At 43.6% G+C, this 12,116-nt stretch overlaps 1 protein-coding gene across 2 annotated transcripts in view; it reads left to right on the top strand.

Moving 5' to 3' along the window:
- The window catches only part of LOC113406243 (ribosomal protein S6 kinase alpha-3), a 125,222-nt gene that overhangs the window by 63,787 nt on the left and 49,319 nt on the right, over positions 1–12,116 (top strand). For both annotated transcript variants that reach the window (XM_026649848.1, XM_026649847.1), the window contains exon 7: positions 5,593–5,699. In XM_026649848.1, the coding sequence (XP_026505633.1) occupies positions 5,593–5,699 (107 nt within the window). The remainder of the gene's footprint in view (positions 1–5,592; positions 5,700–12,116) is intronic.

The raw sequence follows: 12,116 nt of genomic DNA, 5'->3' as shown, positions 1-12,116 counted from the left end.
TAGAACTTATCCACCCATTCAACCTATCACTCACCAATGGGACCTCAACCTCATCCTCTTGACGTTAATGAAATCGCCCTTTGAATCTCTGGCTTCATGTTCCCCGTCTCTTCTTTCCAGGCAGGTCACTTCCTTGGTAGCTATTACTTCCACGAGAAGGGTAGGAGAATTGGAGGCCATAATGGCTGACCCCCTTTTACCATGTTCCCTAAGGACAAAGTTTCCCTACCTCTGCACCCCAAGTTTCTATTAAAGGTGGTATCCCATTTTCATTTCACTCAACCTATACACTTATCTGCTTTCTTTCCAAAACCTCACGCCTCGGTGGAGGAGTGGCACTTTCACTCCCTCAATGTCTGCAGACCCCTGGCCTTCCACCTGCAGAAGACAAGACCATTTAGGAAATCCCCTAAACTGTTTATCGCTATAACTGAATGGATTAAAGGGCAGGCGATTTCCACATGGAGGAACTCTAAGTGGGTTTCAGGTTGCATTACGTTCTATCAGTTAGCCATTGTGGTGAGGGCTCATTCCACAAGAGCACATGTATCAATTACGGCTGCCCTGCATATGATGTACCACTTCCAGATATATGTAGGACAGCCACATTGAGTTCGGTACATACCTTCGCCTCCTGTTACACCTAGTGCAAGACTCTGCAATGGATGCTTCGTTTGGCGCAGCTATCCTCCGTTCAACCATTCCATCATCTTCCTCGTATCCTCCGCCTACTTAGGTGGTACTTGTTAATCACCATCCGTGGAATACAATAGGAACCATCACTCGAAGAAGAGGAGGTTACTTGCCTGTAATTGGAGGTTCTTCAAGATGTGTGGTCCCTATCTGCATTCCAATCCCATCCACCTTCCCCTCTGCTAAGGATTTGTTCAGTTTGCGGTGGCGAAGGAACTGAGGGTGCAGTTGATCCGCCTCACCCTTTCTAGCCTTGAACGAAACCAGGAAGCAGAGCAAGTGCGCATGCTCAGACCAACGGACACTACTACTTTCAAATTCTTTGGCTGATGTTGGTATGGTGGGTCCTGTGCTTTTCTTGGCAGGGGGGCTAAATGCCACTCCTTGCCCCTGCTAGTGGCCCAGGAAGGTGGTAGAGGAGGGAAGCAGGGAAGGGGTCTGGGTTTGCTCCTCACTCTGAGCCCCAGCCCCTGTCAACCCCTGTGGGTTTCTTACCCTCTTCCCTCTTGGATAGAGTTATCGTTGATCCTTGACGCTGGGGAAGGGAGTCTCCCTGCCCTGCTGGGGCAGGGTCTCCCTTACTTCGGTTCTCTGGTCTTTTGGTTGTCAGCAACACACCTCCAAACTCCAGTCCTCTCTCCTTCCTCGCACCACCCTGTCTGCCTGAAGCAGGGTTTTTTTTATTAGGTTACTGGCAGGCCCTTAATTGACTACAGGTGCTCCAATTAACCTGTAGCAACCCTCCCTAGTCTACAGGGAACCACGCCTTAATTAGCCTAGGGCTTATATATCTCCCCTCTACCACTCTCCCACTGCTCCCTGGCTCTGCTGTATCACATATTCCCTTCCCTTCTCTCTCCCCTCCCTCCCCCCCAGCCCTCCCTTAACACCATGGGGTTGGGCTACTTGGGACGAGAGATAGTGTTGTAGTGACAGGACGTCCGCGTTGCTGTGTTGGCTTCTGGCTCTGTGCTATATCCGGAAGTGGAAAGATTGTAGAGATAGGAACCATCTAGTCACTCATGCATTCCTCTCCTTGTTTGTGTGCATCCATTGGAGTGGGGCGTGGTCCGTAACAAGGGTGAACCGCTGCCCAAGTAGGTAGTACCGTTAAAATCTCCATGGCCCATTTAACTGCTAGGCATTCCTTTTCTACTACGGCATACTGTTGCTCCCTGGGCAGGAGCTTCTGGCTGAGGAAGGAATCCCCCACCATCTGTGAAAGGACAGCCCCAAGTCCTACATCCAACGCATCTGTAGGATGAATTCCTTCTTGAAATATGGGGCTATGAGCACTGGATGACTGCAAAGGGCTGTCCTCAGGTCTGTGAAAGCTTCTTCCGCTGCCTCAGTCCGCTTAACTATCTCCAGGCCCCGAGCTCTTATCAGGTCCGTCAGAGGCGCTGCCCTCGTGGCGAAATGAGGGATGAACCGACGATAGTACCCCACTATCCCTAAGAATGCTGACTTGCTTCTTGCGGGTCAGGCGGAGCCATTCCTGTATTGCTTCCACTTTGTTCCATTGGGGTTTCACCAGGTCCCTTCCGACTACATACCTGAGGTATCTGGCCTCGGCTAGCCCTATTGCACATTTGGATGGGTTAGCGATGAGGCTGGCCTGTCAAAGAGCATCTAATACCGCATCCACTTTCCCCAGGTGTGTCTCCCAGTCAGGGCTATGGATTACCACATTGTCTAAATAGGTGGCAGCATACTTGGTATGAGGTCAAAGTAATCTGTCCATCAATCATTGGAAAGTCACGGGGGCCCCATGGAGCCTGAAAGGGAGGATGATATATTGGAAGAGGTTGTCAGGTGTCGAGAAAGTGGTTTTTTCCTTGGCATCCTCAGCCAGGAGGATCTGGCAGTAGCCTTTTGTTAAGTCCAAGGCGGTCAGGTATCGGGCCTTGCCTAACTGATCCACCAGCTCATCGATGCGTGGTATCGGGTAGGCATCGAATTGGGATACCTTGTTTAACTTCCAGAAATCATTGCAAAACCTCAGGGTGCCGTCAGGCTTGGGGACCAAGACAATAGGCCTGGACCACTGGCTGTGGGATTCCTCAATAACCCCGAGTTCCAGCATCTTCCTTACTTCCGCCCTAATTTCTTCTCTTTTTGCCTCTGGCATGTGATATGGTTTTATCGACACCCTTGCTCTGGGACAGGTGACGGTGTGGTGTTGGATCAGCGTCGTATGGCCTGGTTGTGTGGAGAACACGTCTTGGTTCTGCTGGATCATCTCAACGACCTCCATTCGTTGTTCTGGGGCTAGTTTGGGGGATATCCTTCCCTGCCCTTGTGGGCCATCTGCCTGGGATGGAACCAGCAGGACAGCCAGGCACGTCTCCCGATCGAGCCAGGGTTTCAGTAAGTTGACGTGGTAGATCTGCTCTGTCCTTAGGTGATCTGGCTGCTTCACCTTATAATTCACCTCCCCAACTGCTTCCACGATCTCAGAGAGTCCACGGCAGCTGGCCAGGAGCTTGCTTTCTGTTGTTGGTACCAGCATCAACACCCGTTCTCCTGGTTGAAATTTCTGTGTTTTTTCCCGACAGTTGTGCTTTCTCCAAATGCTTTTGTACTATGGGGGTCACTTGAGCTATTCGTTCTCTCATCTGGGTCACGTGTGCGATGACGTTCTTCCCCGGGTTGGGTTGTTCCTCCCATTCCTCCTTTGCGATGTCTAATATGCCACATGAGTGGCATCCGTACAGTAGCTTGAAGGGGGAGAATCCAGTAGATGCCTGGGGAACTTTTCGTATGGCAAACATCAGGTACGGTAGGAGGGTATCCCAGTCTTTTCCGTCTTGGGCCACCACCTTTCAGATCATGCTCTTGAGAGTGTGGTTAAATTGCTTGACCAGACCATCTGTTTGGGGATGATAGACTGAGGTCCGCAAGGTTTGGATGTGAAGCTGGGTACATAAGTCTTTCATCACTCTCGAAATGAAGGGAGTCCCTTGGTCTGTCAGGATCTCCTTAGGGATGCCTACCCTAGCAAAAACCTGGACCAGTTCTTCTGCCATCGCCTTGGACGTGGGGTTTCTTAGAGGAATGGCTTCTGGTTACCGTGTAGCGTAGTCCAGGATGACGAGTATGCTTCGGTGGCCCCGGGCCGATCTTTCTAGTGGGCCTGCTAGATCCATGGCTATCCTTTCAAAAGGGACTTCAGTTACAGGCAAGGGTACCAATGGGGCCCTTAACTGAGGTCGAGGGCTATGCAATTGGCACTCTGGGCAGGAGGTGCAATAGCGCTGGACTTCTGACCATACCCCCAGCCAGTAGAACCTCCTTAGGACTCTATCCAGGGTCTAATCTGCTCCTAAATGTCCCCCAAATAGATGACTGGGAGCTAACTCTAATACGGACAAGAGCTGTTCTACTACCTCCCTCCATTGGCACTATCCAGTACAACAGATCCTGTTTTATTATATAGTATGGCCGTAGGCCTTTGGTTTTCCCTTCTACTGGCACGCCATTAACTTCTACTACCTCCTCTCTCACGTTCGCATAGAGTGGGTCATAGGCTTGATTGCGTGTGGGCCAATCTGGTCTGATTCTATTGGATCGGTCTCCCCTCCTTCCCTTGGGGTACTTCCGCTCGTGCTGGTGGCCGTCTCTGGGTCTCCCTTCCTCTGGTTCTCTGGTCTTTCAATTGTCAGCAGCATACCTCCAAACTCCAGTACTCTCTCCTTCCTAGCACTAGACATGATTATCCTACACATTTTGAGAACGGTTTGCTGCTGAAAGCATTCTGTTTCAACACAGGAGAGAGGTCATCATTTTATATAATCCAGTTTCTCTTGTGCCCGCTACAGAAGATATTTATGAAGGCCCTGAATCAGCAAGTTACTTAAGCACATGCTTAACTTTGAGCAAGAGTAATTCCACAGCTGTCATTTGGATTAGTCACATGCTTAAAGCTAGCCATGTGTTTAAGTAGTGTGTTGAATTGTGGCCTTAGGATGTGGCTTAACTCTCATTAAAGTCAAAAGGAAGACTCCATTGACATCAGGGGGAGTTAGATTGGACCATTATTAGACTTTTTTTTAAAAAACCATGTCCTTTAATTCCTCAGAAATTTGGTCAAACACTGCTCTCAGTCATCCATGTAAACCCATGGCCTATTGCTTTTAGGGTAATGGCTGGGAGGCAGGGCTCAAAAGTGGACTTTGTAATTCCTCCTCCTACGGCCAGTAGAGACTGAGCGCACAGTTGATATGATGCCAATAGTGTAGGGAAGGAATACACGTTGCACCTGCCTTCTGCTCCATTACATAATGTATGGGCATGTAATTTGGAGAGCCCATATCAGAGTTAGTCATATACTATTTATTGCATTAACTATTCTAAAAAGTTGCCATTTTTCCATGAATAATTTATTTGACAGACCAGTTTCTCTGGTAACTGACCAGCTGTAGTCCACAGCACAAGCTTTTAGAAAAGTGGAAAAAATAAAGAGAGTACACAAATCCAAGAGTTCATACCCACTCCACATGCACATGCCAGCAATGTAAAAAAGACAGCCCTAGCCCTTAAGAGACGTGATTGATTATACAGGAGACTGAGAGACAAGGTGGGTGAGGTAATATCTTTAATTAGATCAACTTGTGTTGGTGAGAGAGACAAACTTTCGAGCTTAGCAGAGCTTTTCTTCAGGTCACAGAGATATGTGTAAGCTCAAAAGCTTCTCTCTCACCAACAGAATGAATGCTTCTCTCTCACCAACAGAATGGTCCAATGAAAGATATTATCTCACCCACTTTGTCTCTAATATCCTGGGACCAGCATGGCTACAACAACAATGCACATATACAAATGGCTCATTCAGTTAATGTTCTTGTGGTTTTTCACTAGCATGGAGGATTTTAAAAAAATCTTATTTTGCTTTTTCAGGTGATGTTCACAGAAGAAGATGTCAAATTCTACTTGGCTGAATTAGCACTTGCTTTAGACCACCTACATAGTCTTGGAATAATATACAGGGATCTAAAACCAGAGAAGTAAGAATCCACTGTAGTAAATGCAATGTATGAATTAGTTAATATTTTATATAGCAGTTCAACAGTCTAATAATAATGCTAAGCATTATTATTATCTTTATAACTATTAGCCATTTAAAATTTGTGACTATATAAGCTTACCAGTGAAAGTTGCTTTTAAAAAAAGTGTGATAGTGTTTCCAGTAGAAAAAAAGCAACTGCCACAAGGTTGGTATGCCAGATATTGGGCACTCCCTGACAGTTGCACTTCCGTGAGAAAAGAAATATTGAAATATACATAGCCCATGATTTCCAGGTACTTTAAAAAGCAGAATGGCGCATAGCATACTCTTGATCACACAGTCAATATGCAGAGTGGCCTTGATTTGTTGTAGTGTGTCCATCAGATGTTTGTTCAATATTGCAGCCTTTATTGTACGAAACAGATTTTTTCAAAGAAGGGCTGAAGTTTTAAAAAAATGTATAATACAAGATTTAAGGTTACATTTGAGCCTATATGTTTTTACAAAACCCATTTGAAAACTAACTGTGGTAAAAAAAAAAAAATTGTCCATGTCTAGTTTTCAATGTAAATTGCAGTGAGATGGAAAACGGAGTTCATGATTTAAAGCAATATTGTCAAGTCCAGTAATTTTAAAATAGAAATTTTGACCTATCTTAAACTGAGTGAGTGACTCAGTCTACAGCTTAATGGGTTTCTGTTTGTCATGCTGAACCTGCATGAGTGACCACTGAAATTGTAAGGTTTTGGAATGCCAATTCAGATGTCCATCTCAATAACCCAGTCATCCTTGCCTCACTCAGAGATGAACACAAGTGACTGAATTCCTTCTCTTGTTTTCATATCCTTCCTTAGTTCAGTTTTCCCAGTTATCTAGGTCTTCGGGGGAGAGAGTGTGTTTGTGTGGTGGGGGTTAATACTAAAGTAAAATGGAGGAGGCAAAGAGGAAAACAGTTGTTCCCCTTGGGAACTGCAGTCTGGATTCTCTGAGTCTTTCTGCTCTCAATGCTAGATTTTTGAGCTATCATCTGGAGAGGTGTCTAAATGGGAACAAAACTCTCATCAGTGCTTCATCTGACAGAAAGTTCATTCTGCCTCAAGGGCTTTAGGCCAGATAAGACGCAATTATTGTAAAAGTGTTACTACCTTGGGTGATCTTACCCTTATTCCTTGAGCTCTCTGTCTGATTTGCAAATGATTTTGTAGCAGCCAGATCCCAGAAGAATGTGCCTGCCCCTGTTTCTGTAAAGTGCAAGAAGCCAGTTGCAGTTAAAATGGGGAGGCGGGGGAGAGGCCATGGTTAAGACTCCTTCTCTTTATACATAAACCTACAGCTCCCACCTATAAGATGGCTTTAGTTGTTAAAAGCCATATCGTCGGACCAAATCTAGAAACACGGTGCTGTAAGTACCCAGTCCCTGTGCTCTAAATCTTATCCCTCTGATTCTAGTGGGCTTGGATACAAATAACACAGATTTCTCATGATGGGATGTGACTGCTTTATGAAGAGGTCCCAGATCAGACCCACTAATTTACTTTAGAAGACTAATCTGTTCTCTGTAGGAATAGTACAGAATAGCTGCACCTTATCCTCCTACCAAAGGAATGTCCTCCATATTAACTTTGAGGAAAGTGAGCTGGATAACATTATCCCACTTCATCCAATGGTGCAAACATTGATTTATACCTGTTCTGTCCCAGTATTCACTTTATCTTGCTAATTCTTGCCAGCAGTATAAGCTCTCAATAGACAAAGCTTAATTCTGGGCCATTGGGGGAGGGATAGCTCAGTGGTTTGAGCATTGGCCTGCTAAACCCAGGGTTGTCAGTTCAATCCTTGAGGGGGCCATTTAGGGAACTGGGGTAAAAATCTGTCTGGGGATTGGTCCTGCTTTGAGCAGGGGGTTGGACTAGATGATCTCCTGAGGTCCCTTCCAACCCTGATATTCTGTGATTCTATGATTGTTCCCAAAGTTGATCTAGCATTTGTTTATTGTTCAGGAAGTAATTTTTTTCCTATCCTGAAAGATTCCTTGCAAAACCAAAGAGATGTATTTTTTTATTTTTCCTATCCACATCTGACTCTATAGTCATTCCTTCTGCTTAGCTAGAGTCCTGGTTTCTATATCTTACTGAACGTAATACTCTTCCAGAGAACCCTCCCTTCAGAGTTCTTAGAATCATGTCCTGCAAGTCTTGATATCTTCTAATTAATTCTGATACCTAAGAGGATTCCATCCATTTTCCCACCATAGCTGTTGGTGTCCTCATACTGGCTTCCTGAGCCTTCTAGCTAAAGTCCTAGAGAAGGAGGGAACAACTCTGCTAAATATAGTTTTATGGCTCTTTCTTACTTCAGGGACAAACTTTCTGGGGAGTTTTTTAATCGGGTTCTTAAGGACTAAACAAGAATGAGAACTATGTGCTTTCCGCTTAATAAAATCCTCAAGTCTCCATCTCTGACATAACTTCAGATTATGCACTGTTTTCTATAAACTGATCAGAAAATAAAATTATTAATCCTGTAGCAGAAGAGGCATGACAGCAAGAGGTAGGGGACAGGAAGCCCAGTTCCCATTTCTCCAAGACCTATGACTGTGTGGAGAACCTGAAAAGTCTACAGATTAGGAGTCATCCTTTTTATTTAAAGCACATATGGACAAGTGTCACAAGTGGTTAAGATACCCATGTAATCCACAAAGAAGATGGCTATCCCTTCTCAGCGTCTGTTACTTTGTTATACTTTTTCACTGCTGCTGGCAAGAGAGACAGTAGTTCTAAAGACTGTTCAGGACCTTCTGGCAACAGGTGCCAAGACTTGTGCACTCACATAAGCAATGCTGGGTTAGTTATTCTATTTATTTCATTGTGAGCAATGACTCCAAAGAAGAGTGGCATATTCTGAACCTCATATATAGTTCAAGATGGAATCCCACCCAGTCAGTGATCCTTCCCATAGCCCTGAAAAACGCTCTGACTTCTATTGACATGCTGAATGTCTAGCTGTATATCCCCATTACTTCTTGGAACTAATGGTACTTTCATTTTTACTTCAGAAGAGTTGACCTCCGATATTTTGCTCTCCACATCAGTCTTTCCTCTGTGCCATAAGTCTTTAAGAAGCCATTGGCTGTAATGACAGCACACCTGTGGAAGCATAGACTAGCAGTTCATATCTACATAGATTTTGTCTAGACCAGGACATTTAAAGAATAAATATTTTCCTGCTTTTATTGAAAAGGTTAGCCTGCCTCCAGGTCCAATATCTAGACACATCTTGATAGAATCATCCTGTTAGAGGAAAGTCAAGCAAACTACCTGGGTTCAAATCTCCAATACTGTCTGCTTCTCCTGGGAGTAGATGCAGCTAGTTGGACCCTGTCTTGAAGTGATACATTAGCCTCACTTCCACTTCTGGACTCTCAAGATTAAATCAGGAACAGCTGCAGTTAATCATACTTGGACCCAGACTAATTAATAAGTAGTCATCTTAAGGTCAGAGTTTAATGCTCCCGTCTCCCTAAAGGAACTTGCCTAGCCAAATTCTGATGAGTGGTTTTGACCAGAGATATGAATCTTTCCAGTTAGGAACATGTGGCTGGGGGGAGGGCAGGATAGAGGATGGTAGTCTTATTTTGGAGCCTCTAGATCAGGGGTAGGCAACCTATGGTACGTGTGCCGAAGGCGGCATGCGAGCTGATTTTCAGTGGCACTCACACTGCCCGGGTCCTGGCCATTGGTCCGGGGGCTCTGCATTTTAATTTATTTTTAAATGAAGCTTCTTAAACATTTTAAAAACCTTATTTACTTTACATACAACAATAGTTTAGTTATATATTTTAGACTTATAGAAAGAGACCTTCTAAAAACATTAAAATGTATTACTGGCACGCGAAACCTTAAATTAGAGTGAATGAATAAATAAAGACTCGGCACACCACTTCTGAAAGGTTGCCGACCCCTGCTCTAGATGCTAGTAAAATAACAAAATAATAAGTTGGTCTAATGGAAGTGGTCTCACTTAGAATCCAGCTCCATTAAATGTTTAAAAGATTAGAGCTTATTGAAGTCTTTGTTTCCCCTGTGGGGAATTCTGCCAGGAAAGATCTCCTACTCTGGACAGACAACTTCATTGTTGTAGTTTATTTGAGTCAGCAAACCAAGTGTTCCTGGAGTCCCTCCTGCTATTTCACTGGACATAAAGAAATCTGGTGGCAATTGAAACCCATTGCTTTGCAGGAAATGTAAATCAGTTTGCAAGTGGCCTAAGCCAGGTATGATGTCCTTTTGAAGAGTATGGAATCTCTTCCTTTATATGTTCCAGGACATAGAGGCTACATGGTGACTCCCATCCTTGTTCACATTCTTCAGGTTGGTTTGGACTTTCAGGTTGGACTTTCCATACATTTCATGAGGCAGCAAATCTTGGCCCTCACAGAATACCCATTTATTATGGGTTTGCAGCTCCTTACAAAAACTTCTTTCGGGTACAGCTATGGATTAAACCTCTCGTTAGACCCTTTATTTGTACCTGTCAGTTTAATCCGGGCTGGCAAACTCTCTGTAGTTGGCCACTCCAGCATATCAAATTCTATAAACTATGTTTCCTAAAGACAAGGTGGCTCTTCACTCTCTGCCCTTTTTTGTTTATAGGTGTCCTACCACTTTTCATCAAAATCAAGTGGTGGTTCCCCCTCTTTTTCTGCCATTGTTATGGAGAATTGCCTTCATTCCCTGGATGTCAGGAGGGCCTTGAATTTCCATATCAGTAGGACCCAGGATTTGAGGGTCAGTGAATGCTTTTGTTTTTTGTGTAGGTTCTAAGAAGGGTCACAATACTTATAGAAATGATTAGTCAGATGGATCAGAACGTGTTTCTGGTGCATATGTTTTACAAGAGCCCACCTGCGGACACATTCATGTAGAGTGAATTCCTTATGGGATGCATTCCCTTAGACACATTCAGGCAATGAGAGGGCAAAATTTGCATATGACACACAATTATTGAGGCAAATCCAAAGAAGACACTGCAGAACTTCAGAAGCTATGTGAATGGTCAACATGATGAAAAATTGAATTCAGTGTCAATAAATGCAAAGTAATGCACATAGCATGGAAAGCTTAGCACTACTTATATACCTTACAGGGTTCTAAATTAACAGTATCGATTGAAGACAAAGTATCTGGTCATCTTTGTGGACAGCTCAGTGAAAACCTCTGCTCAATGAGCAACTGCAGTTAAAAAAGCAAATCACATTAAGATGCATAAGGAGTGGGATGGAGAGTAATACAGAAAATATTACAACGCTAATATATAAATTAATGATTATTCTCATCTGGATAACTGTGTTTAGTACTGGTCACTGCATCTCAAAAAGACTATTACAGAATTATGGGGTTCAGAGAAAGGCAACAAGAATGAGTTAGGGAAATGGAAAAAACTTTCATGAAAAGAAATTGAAAAGAGCGGGATTGTTTACCTGAGAAAAGAGACATGTAATAAGGATCAGGACAAAAGTATACAAAATAATTAGTGGTATTGTGAAGGTATGTGGGGAGTGTCTGTTCTCCCTTAATATGTAATACAAGACAATAAAATAGAAGGGTAACAAAACTGATAATTTTTCACACACGTAATTAGACTGTGGAACTTACTGCTTCAAGAAGATGTTGATGCAAGATTCAGAGGGAATGGATATTTGTATGGATAACAAGAATATCCAGGGTTACAATTAATGAAAAAGATTGAAGTAATTTAAAATTTCATGCTTCCTAGCACAAGCCAATCTGTAACGATTAGGGGTTCAGATGAGACTTTGATAAGCACCAGTTTATCTCATATGTGTCTGCTGCAGGGCTGCTTGCACCTTCATGTGAGGCATCTGGTGCTGGCTACCGTCAGAGACAGTATACTAGCTTAGATGGCCAAGGGGTGTGATCCAGTATGGTAATTCCTATGCCTCTTAATGAAGAGAGAAAGTGTTGCTTTGGAAGAGGACTTCAAACTGGCAGTTTGGTTTCACATGCATGCCCTTTCTGTGCATTATAGAATTAGATAGCTATCTACTCCGAGTGCTCCTTTTGGTAGCATTCTCTTTGACTTTGTTCTTGAAAAGTAATTCCTCCATGTTGTGGAAATGAGATTGCTATAGACTAAGCTGGTTTACTCAAAGAATAGATACTTTTTCTTACCCAGAAATGGTTGTATTCTTATGAAACCAGCTCAGTCCACAATGACCAAACTTTCAGTGGAGTTGTTTCTGTGTTCATTCTAAAACTAGTACCTGCCCCTTTTCTGAAAGGTATTGTGTTTAGGACAGTGTTATTTGCAGAATGCCACCTCATTTTGGCTTTTTTTTGGTTTTATATAAATGTTCCCTGTTGATTCTAATGGAGCTCTTCTTTAACCTGATAAC

Source organism: Terrapene carolina, unplaced genomic scaffold, assembly GCF_002925995.2.
Source record: "Terrapene carolina triunguis isolate 2854851 unplaced genomic scaffold, T_m_triunguis-2.0 Scaffold23, whole genome shotgun sequence".
Taxonomy (NCBI): domain Eukaryota; kingdom Metazoa; phylum Chordata; order Testudines; family Emydidae; genus Terrapene; species Terrapene triunguis.
This window is presented reverse-complemented; position numbering and strand designations above follow the sequence as displayed.